The sequence below is a fragment of the Pseudochaenichthys georgianus genome, chromosome 3 (genome assembly GCF_902827115.2).
Source record: "Pseudochaenichthys georgianus chromosome 3, fPseGeo1.2, whole genome shotgun sequence".
Classification (NCBI taxonomy): Eukaryota; Metazoa; Chordata; class Actinopteri; order Perciformes; family Channichthyidae; genus Pseudochaenichthys; species Pseudochaenichthys georgianus.
The window spans coordinates 2,715,067-2,729,663 of NC_047505.1; the positions used below are offsets into that span (position 1 = coordinate 2,715,067).

A 14,597-nucleotide genomic window follows, 5' to 3' on the forward strand; every position below is an offset into this window, starting at 1 on the left:
GGAACGATATTGGGAGATTCGGATTTCACGGATCAATAACTCATGAACAAAACGTTATTCAGACACAAATGACGTCTCCTCGTATCGTGGTAAGGTTGACAAGATCTACAATCCCATTTTGATCAAAAAAAGCCAATATGTGCTGTCCTCCAAACTGGAGACACTACATTGGTCTCTATCCGCAGCCGGAGAAGAAACGAGTGCTCAGGGACCGTCTGCAAAGTGCAACTCCGAAAAAAGAGAATACAATAATATTCAATCACTATTATATTATACTTACTACTACCAAACTCACCACACACATCAATAGTCTCCTGGTGGTCATACTACAGCAGAGAGTTTTGAAGAATATGCTTTTGAATAATATTGGGGAATATTTATAATGTAAATCTTCAATAAATATGGCATCATCTTAAATAACTTTACTATTATACAGTATATTTCTACCAAACTCACTATTTGCATTGTTGTTGTTAGCATCTGGTTAGCTTAACGGATATTAAAAGCCGTTTCTAAAACAATGAGAGGGAGAGCTCTGTCCTGTCAGACTGAGAGAGATAACTACAGCTCAAGGTAAGGGACTGTCTGTTTAGATAGTTAACTTTAGTCGAGTTATCTCAGTGGGTCTCAAACGTTTTGGTCACCATTTATGAGAATAAATGAAAAACAGTGATGAAATACTATATGACGGTAAAACAAGAATACAGTTTAAAAGGTGAGTGATTTGTAAAATATCCATAAAGAAAAAGAAAATCTGTGTACAGTTCTGTTTCATATGGGTGTTGAGAGATGTATCCATAAATTCATTTTGCTCTCAAAATGCACCAGGTAGATGCATTTAACTTCAATATTTAAAACAAAATCTTCCCAGGGGAGCATGCCCCCAGACCCCCCTAGAGGAGGTGAGAGATATAGATATATATATATATATATACACATACACACACACGTTTCCACCACTTGAAACTCAGATGTGGACTTAAAAAGAAAGACAGGAGTCTACTTCAACAGAGCTGAGATGCAGTGAGTGAATTGTTTTAAGTTCTCCCAGAGAACCCGTCATGGTCATTAAACTTGTCCATCCCGTTTAAAAAAGCTCAATATGGCAAAACAAGACAAATAAAGAGCCTCTTTTAAAAACATGATTTTTTAATACCACAGCTTTGGACTTTGCACAACCATAAAATACATAAAAGTTTAAAAAAAAAAGACTGAGACACTGTGGAAATCTCACGTGTGTACAAAAGAAAATAAGGAACCTGTGTGAACTCAAACTGTGCACTGCCTTCACCAAGCCACCACCTCAAGGTAACAACATTAATCAGATCTGAAGTGAAACCAACACAACTGCATTCAAAGTGACAAGTGAACTCCCATTAAAAATGTAAAAAATATTAGGCGTCATTAGTCCGAGGAATAAATAAGATAAAAGCATTTGTGCAAACATGGGGTTCAATTTACAAACAGGCCGAAGTCAGAGAGCTTTTAAAAACTCCGAAGGATCACAGGAGCATGATCTCCATCTCTGCAGAACACCTCCGTGGGCAGTGTGCGTCAGCAGTATTTCATTCATGACAAAAATAAAAATCTTAAAAACAAAGCTGTCCGTCAGTAGAAGAAAGTTCCGAAGTCGCCCATGCCGTTGCGCCGGAACTGGTTCCCCTGGATGGAGACGAAGATCTGGTGCTGCATCAGGTCCTGCACGGCCCGGCTGCACGACGGCTCCTTGCTCCTGCTCAGCTGCCGGTTGAAGTGCCACTTCCTGCCGGAGCTGGAGGCTGCGTCGGTGCCGCTGCTCTCCGAATCGGGCCGAGCCTCGGTGGATTCGCTCTGTGCTGAAGAGCTGGAGGAGAGGAGAGCAGCAGACCCCCCCGGCTGAGAGTCTGCAGGGCCAGCGGGTTCGTCTGGGGAAAAAATGGTCGATATTGAAGCTGCGCTGCAGAGAGCTTCTTACAAACAACCTGCCTTCACATGTTCGTCTGTTAAAGTTCTACTGACCCCAAAACATAATGTATACACTTTCATTATCATTCATTTCACTTCATTTGTTCCGACTCCTGTAGGATTCTCCATATTAGATTCACCAAACCCACCCAGGACTTGGTATTGATGCCCAGAGAGAATATTCCGAGTGCAATAATGTCTTTAATTAGGTGATGATCCTACCCGTTTCCCCCCCTCTCTGGATAGGACGGGGAGGAGGCAGCTACGTCCATGTTCCAAAAGTATCTCTATATGTTCAAATAAACCCTGCACTGTTTGCATGTTACAATATGGGTTAAATAGAAACAAGTGCATTAAATATATAGACACTGCAATCCCTCCGCCACCCTCAGTACAAGGAAAACAATTCTGGTGTTGCCGTTTGTGTCGTTATTCCCGTCTTGGAAAACATAGAACATGTAAATGACTGAGAGCTCCACAGACCTTCACTTGGCTCCGCAGGCACTCCCTGCTGTTCTCCGCTGTTGGCCTTCACTAGAATCACCCCGTAGCCCTCGTTGTTGTGGATCACATTGTTCTCCATGGTGATGGACGGCATCACATCGAGCTCATCAGCAAAGTCCTGCACACACCAAACACACATTGTCACGTGTGTTCAAACATCAGGAACGGCGTTTCCGCCAGGGGGGCGTCTTGCCGTCATTTGAACTCGAGCCGAGGGCGTCCAAAAAAATAAATAATTTGAGAGAAGATCGAGAGTTTTTATCGCTTGAAATGAGGAAAAGCAAAAAGGACAAGGACATCCCTCTGTTGGAGGGGCAAAGGAGTGGTGGGATTCTTTTCGCCGCCAGCAAAGCGTGTTCCTGTGGTGGAAAGTGTACTGCCGGCGAGCCTTGACGGGGGGTGCTAGTGGAGTGCGAGCGCCGGAGCATGGCAGCGGCGAAACTGAGGCTCCGTGGTGAACTGTGGTAACATGAAGAGCCGCTTGGGAGCCGACAGAGCCGGCGCTTCTTATGCGGCTTTCACACCAGCGCTCTTCCCTCTTCTGCTCCCGCTCTGTGCACACCGCCCAGAGCTGCCGCTGCTGCGTCATGACGTCACCGTTTACGTGCCTGCTTCATAAAATCCAAACCGCGCGGAAATCCCTCACGTCGACAACAACAACAACGGCCGATTGTATTGAAGCGCTGTTCGCTTTGGTTATCCTCTTACGAAACGACATGGAAGGCATCGGACGACTTTACTTGGAACTTTGCAAACATCACATGCGAAATGCAAGACTTCTTTGTGGTCTTCAGCATCTACTTCAACCCGCCTCGACGTAAGAGAGACGTAAGCGAAGCTCTTGCCTCTCGACCGACAATTTTTTGGAGCTGGAAGTGAACCGGATTCCGGAGCCAAGAGGCAAAAACGGTACTTTTCAGCTCCAGCTCCGAGCCGGAGCTGAAAACGCGTTGGTGTGAAAGGGGCATGAGTGAGCCGAGCCAAATTCCCGTCACTAATACGTAAAGAGATAGTATCTATAAGGGACGGAAACACTGATCAGGAGGATAAAGGCTCTTAAAGAGGGGATGTCAGGACAGTGCTCGTCACCTTGATGAGGATCCCGTCTTTACAGTGATGGATGCCGTTACCCACCAGACTGCACACACTGCCGGGGTAAATCTCCACACCAGCCCCCTGCGGAGAACACACAGGAAGTCATATTAACAAACACTTCCTGTAAACTGACAACACAGTATCTGCTGATCTGTACATGATCACTTCAAGTGCTAATCAATCATTCCTAGTAGAGAACAGAGCTGCAACAAACCACTCATTTGATAATCGATTAATGAAACGATCAATCGACTATTCGGACTATTACTGTATGCCTTGCACAATTTCTCAAGCGCTCTCATTTAGCCATCAACTTTTAGATGTAGCTTGAGGTTGTTTTAGGCATGTGGAAACTAGCAATGAAGACAATAAAGATGAATACTTGATTCAAAAATACATATATTATTAAATTAACTAAACACATTTTGAACAAAATTAACATAGCTTTTAATTTAAATTTAAATAAATAATATTTCACATCAAAAGAAACAACAGTGTTTTAGCAAATCTTATTAAATAATGTGATGACAGAACTGTAAACAGAATAGCTGAAACTTTAACAAAATACATAACTCTGTTTCCTCTAATCATTAACCCATGTTTGTATCATTTAACTCCGTGTGTTGCTGCTAGCATACATAACACCTGACGTGGAAACGTTGCTCGTGGACGGAGCTACAGATCTGCTAGAAAGACAGTGGAACCCGGTGCATTCCTCCGTCTGGATGTGGAGCACTTTTGATAAATGTTTAGACAAATTGCTCGTGTTACCGCCCTTACATGCTAAACTCTTATTGCACTTTTGGCAACGAGCATTCTCCACTTCGAGACGGGTAAAGTTTAACCACACCTTGGAGCGCGTTCTCTCCGCCATCTCCGCAGTGTGTTGCTGCCGGTAGCAGCTGCGTGTGTGTAAACTGCCCCGCCCCCTCGCACACAGACGGGGGAGAGAGATCTCGTCTGATCGAAAATACATCATAGACGCATTTGTTTGTCTTTTTGCAAATTAGAAACGAGTTGGCGACACTAAGACTGCGATATAATGCTTATGTAGCAATAATACATGACATATATTTTTTAAATGTCTCCAATACCGATAAAAAGACCAATAACGTTGGAGCTTAACGGCGCGTAAAACATGTGATGACGTCACCAACGAATCGACGACTGAATTAGTTGGCAACTAATTTGGTCATCGATTAGTTGTTGCACCCCTAGTAGAGAAAGACCATTGGTGCGTTTGAAAGTGTGCGTTACAAGCAAATTTATATTTATACATTATGTATTTTGTTATACTGTAAAATGAGGTGATCAGTGTTATCCTTTGATAAACTGATATACCAGCTTAACCTCTGAAGAGCCCACACCTCATTGTTCAAGCATGGAGACGTTATAATTAATAGTAATTTATTACATGGCTTAGTTGAATAGTCGATTCTGATTGGTCAATTCAGAACACGTGACATGTTGTTAATCCAGAACAGACAGACCGCTGTCAAGGACTTATTACCGTTGTTAAGGACGCTCACATCTGCACAAACAAGTCCGTTCGATTTAACTGTTCACAGTTGGGCTGAAACTGACGAGACAAGAGCGACAAGAAAACAGCGGAGAAGTAACGGGCAGAAACCCTCCTTTTTACGCAGCGGTCCAGACAGACATCAGACGGCGACACATACTCAGTGTGCAGTTCCTCTGGCATCAGGGCAGGATATCTAGATACTTCCCAAGGTCTGACATCATGAATTGCGCTACTTTTAAAGCAAGCAACGCTGTTTTCAGATCTGTAATCAAAGAGCTCATAAAAAACGCTATCGAAGCAGTTCCTGCCGTTGCTACGTTAGTTCAAACAGTAACAACGGACTACTTTTCTTAGCGGATGCATGTCAATTTAAATCAATAATAGCCTACCATATATAGAAAAAAATTCTAAATCTATAAAACCATTTTAATTCATATTGGGAGTCATGTCGTTACTTTGTTGAGAACGTGGCCGGGATAATGTGCAGCGACTTGGTCATTATGGGGAAAATAACACCCGACAGGCCGATCAGGAGCCCGACGCGGAGCGGAGGGATCTTGAACTGCACATTATCCCTTACATATGATTTATTTGGAGACCAAGTAATTCTATGTTACATCAGACAACATGTCTTATAGTTCTTTTTTGTAGTGCTTTAAAAAGTGGTATGTTAGTCACATGCTCACTCACTAGGGAATATCTTAGGAGGGTTCATAAACAAACAATGTGTTTGTGCATTTATTGCATTGGTGGTACTGACCTTGGAGCCGTAGAGGTCACACATGTTCATGGTGAGGCGGGCAGAGTTCCGCACGATCACCCCGGTGGTCTCACACTGCAGCACACAGTTCTCCATGTGAACTGTGCCCTGACGCACACCTGGCACACAACAGGAGAGTGCAAGCAGACATGGGAGTAATGATGGTCATGATGACAATAGTTATTGTGGGGTGACTCAGAAGGGACAGGCAGCTCTGACCTGAAGAACCTTGTGGGGGGGGATACAGAGATGTACGGGCTGTCATGTACTCACACAGAATTCCCTCAATAGCGTCGTGTTGGATGAACTTGATGTTGGACAGGCTCACGTTGGCGCCTGTGGACTCCACAAAGGAGTCGCCCTTGTTTTTCTTCTCAATCACCACCTCGTCAGGGAGCCCGAAGCCTGGCACACACGCAACAAGCGGCAGTCAGCACAATGAGGGGGGGGATCTCTGAATGGCATAGTGAGCTTACATATGCAATGCGTCCGCGTGTAAAGGGGCGGTGGGTGCGTCTGCACACGTTCATGAATGCGTGAAGAGGACAATCCGTGTGTTTTAGATGACATTTCTTCAGTGTCAGATGAGGGGCTCACTTTTACCTTCTACGGTGATGGAGTCTGGCAGGAAGATGGAGCGGCTGACGGTGTACACCCCGGGCAGCACGAGGACCACGTCCCCCTCATGGCACAGCTCCACCGCTGAGAGGGGGTCTCTATGGAACTACACACACAGACAGCTTAGCTAACACACTGTGTGTGTGTGTGTGTGTCTGTCTGTCTGTCTGTGTGTGTCTGCGTGTGTGTGTCTGCGTGTGTGTGTGTGTGTGTGTGTGTGTGTGTGTCTGTGTGTCTGTGTGTGCGTGTGTGCGTGTGTGTGTGTGTGTGTGTGTGTGTGTGTGTCTGTGTGTCTGTCTGTGCCTGTGTCTGTGTGTGTGTCTGTGTGTGTGTGTGTGTACGTGTGTCTGTGTGTGTGTGTCTGTGTACGTGTGTGTGTGTGTGTGTCTGTGTACGTGTGTGTGTGTGTGTGTCTGTGTACGTGTGTGTGTGTGTGTGTGTGTGTGTGTACGTGTGTCTGTGTGTGTGTGTGTGTCTGTGTGTGTGTCTATATGTGTGTGTGTCTGTGTGTGTGTGTCTGTGTGTGTCTGTGTGTGTGTGTGTGTCTGTGTGTGTATGTGTGTGTGTGTGTGTCTGTGTGTGTCTGTGTGTGTGTCTGTGTGTGTGTGTGTGTGTGTGTCTACGTGTGTGTGTGTGTGTGTGTGTGTGTGTGTGTGTGTGTGTGTGTGTGTGTGTGTGTGTGTGTGTGTGTGTGTGTGTGTGTGTGTGTGTGTGTGTGTGTGTGTGTGTGTGTGTGTGTGTCTACGTGTGTGTGTGTGTGTGTGTGTGTGTGTGTGTGTGTGTGTGTGTGTGTGTGTGTGTGTGTGTGTGTGTGTGTGTGTGTGTGTGTGTGTGTGTGTGTGTGTGTCTGTGTGTGTCTGTGTGTGTCTGTCTGTGTGTACGTGTGTGTGTACGTGTGTGTGTCTGTGTGTACGTGTGTGTGTACGTGTGTGTGTGTGTGTGTGTGTGTGTGTGTGTGTGTGTGTGTGTGTGTGTGTGTGTGTGTGTGTGTGTGTGTGTGTGTGTGTGTGTGTGTGTGCTGACCTGGATCTCCGTGTCCTCAGAGCAGCACAGAGGCAGCAGTCTGTCAGAGAGCAGGCTCTGCAGCTGCATGCTGCTGCAGGAGGCTGTGACCACATGCACCCCCTTCACGCCTGAGGGCCGCGGCCCCCGGCTCTGCACACACTGCTGGGGCACGTTCCCTTTGTAGCCCAGCACGTACCTGAGGGGAGGGGTGGAGCTTTAGGTGAAGGCTGTTATATCAGTCTCATGCCTGGTCACACGATAAGCTTTACTAATGTGTTCTTGAGTTTCCACAATTAGTGTGCTAATTATCAGCACGTGCACAAATCCAGCGAGCTGATGCCGAGGTGGAGGAAGAGGCTCTGGAGAGGGTAATATAGTCAAGTCTTTGTTACTGAAGACGCCTGCATGTCGTGTGTCCGGTCATGTAAAGGAAACGTCTCTGGACAGGTGGAGCATTACTGTAGGGCGGCTTGAGAGCAAAGGTAATGTTTCCTCGTTATTATTGATTGTTGTACAACGAAATAATAATTGATCAACCATATCCGAGCTTTATTGATTCCTCTCCGTTTCATTCTTCCCTGTTGCGAGTGCTAAGCGGCCACAACAACAACACGTCAACACCTCTCATGAGGGAGCCTGAGCAAAGCCAACCTCTGGGTCAGCCGGAAGTCCATCACGGCACCGCTTTGAAGGACCCCACGTTAACACGCCCAACTCCACAACATAAATAAACGTGTGTACAGCCGGGTACAACAGAAACCATTATGTTTGGGTTTCACACAGCTGGAGACACCACGTCTCACCTCAGCAGGGGGTTCTCGAAGATGTGCAGCTTGCGCCTGAGCGTCTCCAGCTGGTCGTAGAGCTGCAGGCCCTCCACCATGGACACGTTGTCCAGCTCGGAGTCCGAGTCGGTGCTGAGGCCGCTGCGCAGCACGGTGAACTGCTGGAAGCACTGGGAGCAGCTCCGCAGTAAGGACCGGTACTCGGCCACCAGGCCGGCTGGCACTCGGTCCTCCAAGATGTCGTAATATCTGAAAGTATACACGCTTTCAAAAGAACAATTTGTGGGAATAAAATATGACGCCATCACCGAGACACACAGTTTACTCACAGCCTGAGGCGAGGCTCCACACAACGAACAAAGTAGTCAAAGTCGTCTTCGTCTTCCTCATCCCACTGCCTCCAGATGTGGTCGTAGAAAAACCTGCAGGAAGAAGAGGATTGCACAACTACTCGGTAAAGTGTCAAACCATTTTGAAGTGGACAAAGAACACCATGTGACCTGGGACCGAGGGTGAAGGCAGAAGTCCCACCTGAGGTGCTCCACAGCGAGGGCGGTCTGATCAAAGTCCCCAGAGAGCACGTAGACCACCTGCAGCTGCTGCAGGGGCACTTTGTCTCCGGAGTCCCCCAGCAGGACCTTCATGGCCTCCTCAGTGAGGTCACAGCCCCGGGTGTCGCACTGCAGAGGCAGCACCAGCCGCACACAGGCCTTCAGATCCTTGAAGTCCACGTCCCGCACCTGAAACCACGGACAGCTGTTCTCTGTAAACATGTCTGGATCCACTCTGTGCGTACAGGCAGCTGCTAACGGCGTGTCAGACCAATGGAAACCATTTGGAACCACCTCATGATACTCTGTGTCGTGGTGCAGTTTCACGTTACGGTCCTAATGGTTCTTACATTTAGAAAAACTAAACCAAGTTTAAACCAAAAGGACACGAGATTAGGAACAGCCTTATATAGCACGTACACAAGCTCAGACATTAGGGTCACATGGGGTGAGAAACAGAGGTCGGTTATTTCATGATATTAACGGATACATTTCTGAAAGAGGGACTCACCTCCACCAGGACGTCAAAGACATCAGTAGACCACAGAGCCAACCAATCACACGGCTCCACCACCTTCTCCAGGTAGTCTGCTGCGAACGCCTTCACCTCCGATGGCTTACAGTCTCCTACACACAGACGGGTATAAGTCAATGAGCACTGAGACCAGGACCAGCTCCTCCTGCATTGTGTCGGAGGGTGTGGGTACCCAGCATGTAGTCCTGGTAGGCCCTGAACCTCTCGTAGAACAGCAGGTGGCTGGTCTGGAAGGTGTCGGGCACATTCGAGTTCCCTCCTGCAGGACGCTCACTCCTCTGCAGCCGAGTGCCCGACTTCTCAGAGTTAAAATGGTCAGTGCCGCTGTCATCGCCACTCTCATCTTCATCCTCCTCCTCCTCCTCTTCATTCAGAAACAGAGCTGTTGGGAGACATCTTAGTTCAACTTTATAATATTTACATCCCCTGATAAGCCAGCTATGGATGCTAGTCAAGTCATTTGCTAATTCTTTAAGAACAAAGGGTTAGAAACCCTAAGAGAAAAAAAGGCAAAGATAATACCCTTACTGTGACAAAAGGAAATCTACACAACAGTATTAATCATTATTCAAATAAATAATATGAATTGCACACTAGGCAACATAAGCTAATGTGAAAGCGGAGTCAGTTGGATGGACTGCCTTCTCAGGGAAGAATAGAAAAGCCATTTTGAAGTAGACCAGTCTAAAACATAACCGTGCACTGCAGAGAGCACTACAGATATGTGAGACATTAAAGATCCTGTGGCCCCATGCCAACATCTGCCCTGCTTACAGCATCAAAGCGTGTGGTGTGTGCCTCTGAAAGTGGAATGCGCGTTCCATTTGTTCTCGCTCCCCTCCTGGGGCAGGAGAGGCGTTTCTGTCGGAGCAAATCAAATCAGTTGCTAAATCACAGAAACTGTGCACAGATTCATGGGCCGGATGTTTGGGTCAGAACTGGGTCGAGCCAGACGGCATTTCTTTCAGTGACTCAGTTCTGCACGACCAACACGTCCCGTGTGTGTGTGTGTGTGTGTGTGTGTGTGTGTGTGTGTGTGTGTGTGTGTGTGTGTGTGTGTGTGTGTGTGTGTGTGTGTCCTTTAGGAGCTTATTATAAAGGAGCACTTGGAACAGAAGTTGCATAGTTCAAATGCACGAGCAGCATTAGCATGTTGTTCTGCTAACAGGGGCAACCAGTTCCAGCTGTAGTAGCTGGCCTTATCCCAGATATACACTACTACAGCCTTACATATCGGAGGCCTCAGCGATAGATATATATAGCCTAATTACAATTGAATAATTGGTTTGAGTACATGTATGTATGTATAATTGTATATGATGATATATCAATTATTATATTATTATTATTTTCATGAAGCGTCTTTGAGCACCTGTAAAAGCGCTAACAAATTAAATCTATTATTAAGGTCGTTTTTCCAGCACAAAGTGCAAACATGTGCTTGTTATTGCTTCCCCATTATATATCAGAATCAGAATACACATGAGTTTTTGTGTTTTATGTTTGATATCATTTTCCAAGGAATAACTTATAATATAATAATAATAAATATAAATCATACAAAACCCATTGAGAACATTACCAGAGACTCTGAGCTATTACTGTACATGATATAAACCAAAACCACCGACAGTTGGTAGATTACTCCTCTATAGTGAAATGATTAGTTTTAGCCCTCACCGAAACCTCCTCAAATAGGGCGGAAAATGTTCGTTTCATCAGCCTCACTTTCCCAAGACGCACCAGCTGTTTTCACGTCGGTGTTTTGGTGTTGTGGGATGGATAATTGGTTACCATACGCAGTGTCTCATGGCATGTTAGCTACATTATGCCAAAGGTTAACAACAACACCAGACTGATCAGCAGCTGGTTGTATTGCACATCGACCAGTAAAGTAACCTTCATAGTAGATGTTAGTGTAACATCAGGACATCCCATCTGAAGTGAAGCCACGTCCACCTGGAGGTTTCAGAACAACACAGGAGAACTAGCCAGGCCAACAGTTAGCTAAAACACGGACATTAGCCACTGTTGGTGTTTTAAACGATGATTGGAACACACCATGACACTGACCTTCATTCAAACCGGACAAATTATTCCCCACTTCAGAAATCCCGTTGTTTTCCATGTCGAGTTCAACGTGAACAAATGACTCCAAATCCACCACCATGATGTCCGTCATGTCGCTTCCAGTGTTGCTTGTTCCAACTGAGTGAGTTGCCAGTGCTTCTAGCTCCATTAAGAATTACAATGAACTACCTGATACTTTGCCAGGTAAATAATTATTTTGAATGGGCTTCGAAGTTTGACAAACGTTAGCACAAACGTTACCGCACCGTTCTCTTAACACATCCATAAACTGCACACACCCTACTTTTAAAATGTTCCCGGTCTGAAGAGCATCAGCCAATCCAGAATCGTACAACTGCAGGATGTCCCACCCCTAAGAGAATTTGACGACAAAGGCCTGACAGCCAGGGGCGTATTTGGTATGACCCGCCCAGCGCTGGACCCGCCTAACCAATCCAATAAACCAAGGCAACGACTACTGGCCAATGAGAGTAGGCTTGTTTGAGACACATTGCGGCTCGCCTCGAAAGTAGACGAGAGTAGCCGATCGCAGCCGGGGGAGGTGTCAAAAAGCTCGCCTGAAGTCGGACAGCTCCGAGTCGGCTTCTTCTTCTTCATCTTCTTCTTCGCATTCTTCTTCTTCTTCTCTCGGTTTTTTGGCGGATTGCAAACAACTTTAAAGTGCATACCGCCACCTCCGGAGTCGGCTTGACTGGGTTTGCATTTATAAAGAATGCACATGTGTTTAATCGTTAATGTCAGATATGTACTAAGTAAATACATTTGTTCCTGCTCAAGATTAGATTAAACGTTATCGTTATTGCACATATTACAGGTACTGAGACAACGAAATGCAGTTTAGCTTCTAACCAGGTGCAACAAGCAGTAAAGTGAAAAGTAATGTACACCATCTACAGAATAACATATAGAATGAATTGAATGATGAATAAACAGTGAGGGGTATGAATACACTAGATATCAGCCTGTGAGCAGTATGAACAGTGTGTGTATCAATCAATCAATCAATGTTTATTTATATAGCCCAATATCACAAATGTTACATTTGTCTCAGTGGTCTTCACAGTTTATACAGAATATCAGTATGACAATACGACACCCTCTGTCCTTAGACCCTCACATCGTACAAGGAAAAACTCCAAAGAAAACCCAGTTTAAAGGGAAAAATGGGAGAAACCTCAGGGAGAGCAACAGAGGAGGGATCCCTCTCCCAGGACGGACAGACGTGCAATAGATGCCGTGTGTAAATTGAAAAGATAATACATTTGCAACATAGGTAGTCCAAATGTTTGGAAATGCATGTGTGTATATAATAGGAAGATGAATCCACGAGGATATCCATCCAGGACCTATGATCCAGGACCACAGCCACGACTCAAGATCCAGCGCTCGCGATCCAGGACACAGGACCGCAGGATCATCCATGACTCCGGATCCCAGCGTATATAGACACCAAAAAGAAAGACATTTGGGGAAGCTGGGTTAATCGGAACATGAGAGTACACAGGTATAGACAGAGAGAAGGAAGAAGTAAGATGACCCCCGACAAACTAAGCCTATATCAGCAAAACTAGGGGCTGAATCTAATCAGCCCTAACTATAAGCTTTATCAAAAAGGAAGGTCTTCAGCGCACTCTTAAAAACGGATAGGGTGTCTGCCGCCCGAACACAAACTGGAAGCTGATTCCACAAATGTGGAGCTTGATGAGAAAAGGCTCTGGCTCCCATTGTACTTTTAGAGATTCTAGGAACAACCATCAACCCTGCATTCTTGGAAAGCAATGCCCTAGTAGGCCAGTAGGGTATAATGAGTTCTTTAAGGTAAGATGGTGCCTGCCCATTAAGGGCTTTGTAGGCGAGAAGAAGAATTTTAAATTCTATCCTGTGTTCTATAGGGAGCCAGTGTAAGGCAGCCAGAACAGGAGTAATGTGGTCCCTTCTCCTAACTCTGGTTAGTACACGAGCCGCAGCATTTTGAATCAGCTGAAGCGACTTGATTGACTTCTTGGTACTCCCTGATAATAAAGAGTTACAATAATCCAGCCTAGAAGTAACAAATGCATGGACTAGTTTCTCTGCATCGTTTTGAGGCAAGATATGCCTGATTTTTGCAATGTTACGTAGATGGAAGTAGGCGGTCCTTGAAATTGATTTTATGTGGGCGTTAAAGGATAAATCCTGATCAAATATAACACCAAGATTCCTTACAGTCTCACTGGAGGCCAAATTAATGCCATCCATAGTTAGTATATCTTTAGATAATTTGTTTCGTAGATTCTTCGGGCCAAGTACAATAACTTCAGTTTTGGTCGTGTTTAACATCAAAAAGTTTAAGGTCATCCACGTTTTTATGTCCTTAAGGCAGTCTTGAATTTTATTTAGATGATTAATTTCATCAGGCTTGATTGACAAATATAGTTGAGTATCATCCGCATAACAATGAAAGTTTACAGAATGATTCCTTATAATATTGCCTAACGGAAGCATATATAATGTGAACAAAATAGGTCCGAGCACTGAGCCCTGTGGCACTCCATGGCTAACTTTGGTTTGCATGGAAGATTCATCGTTGACACGTACAAACTGAGAGCGTTCAGATAGATAGGACCTAAACCAGCCTAAAGCAGTTCCCTGTATGCCAACTAAGTGCTCTAGTCTTTGCAATAGGATATCATGGTCGATAGTATCAAATGCAGCACTAAGATCGAGCAAAACAAGAATAGAGACAAGTCCCTTGTCTGAGGCTATTAGAATGTCATTTGTGACTTTAACCAGAGCTGTCTCTGTGCTATGATGTGTTCTAAAGCCAGACTGAAAGTCTTCAAATAAATCATTGTTTTTTAAGTAATCACACAGCTGCTCTGCGACCGCTTTCTCAAGAATTTTTGAGAGGAACGGAAGATTAGAAATAGGTCTATAGTTGGCTAAAACCTCTGGATCGAGGTTGTGCTTTTTAAGAAGCGGTTTTATCACTGCTACTTTGAATGATTGTGGAACATAGCCTGATAATAAAGACATATTCATAATATTTAATAAAGAAGTGCTAATTAATGGAAAAACTTCCTTCAACAGCTTAGTTGGAATTGGATCTAACATGCACGTTGATGGTTTAGAAGAGAGAATCATTGAATGTAATTGTTCAAGGTTAATGGCTGAAAAGCATTCTAGTTTACTATCTAGTGTAATATTA

The 14,597-nt window shown here is 45.0% G+C and overlaps 1 protein-coding gene across 1 annotated transcript; it reads right to left on the reverse strand.

Annotated features, from left to right (window-relative positions):
• Positions 1–1,124: 1,124 nt before the first annotated feature.
• On the reverse strand, positions 1,125–11,828 carry shcbp1 (SHC SH2-domain binding protein 1). The gene is made up of 13 exons (XM_034103227.2): positions 11,393–11,828; positions 9,492–9,701; positions 9,296–9,411; positions 8,765–8,973; positions 8,563–8,655; positions 8,252–8,482; positions 7,467–7,644; positions 6,429–6,549; positions 6,099–6,230; positions 5,826–5,944; positions 3,538–3,624; positions 2,428–2,566; positions 1,125–1,904 (listed from the first exon to the last, which is right to left on the reverse strand). The coding sequence occupies exons 1-13, from the start codon at positions 11,556–11,558 to the stop codon at positions 1,609–1,611; spliced, it is 2,097 nt and encodes a 698-aa protein (XP_033959118.1). The 5' UTR covers positions 11,559–11,828; the 3' UTR covers positions 1,125–1,608.
• Between the last annotated feature and the right edge of the window lie 2,769 nt (positions 11,829–14,597).

Bases quoted from the DNA above. Each gene is read 5' to 3' on its own strand.
- shcbp1 (XM_034103227.2), bottom strand. From the start codon at position 11,558: ATGGAGCTAGAAGCACTGGCAACTCACTCAGTTGGAACAAGCAACACT. The intron at 5,945-6,098 runs GTGAGTACATGA...GTTGTGTGCCAG, and splicing joins CGCTATTGAGGGAATTCTGT to GTGTGCGTCAGGGCACAGTT. The intron at 1,905-2,427 runs GTCTGTGGAGCT...TTTTTTCCCCAG, and splicing joins GCCTGCGGAGCCAAGTGAAG to ACGAACCCGCTGGCCCTGCA.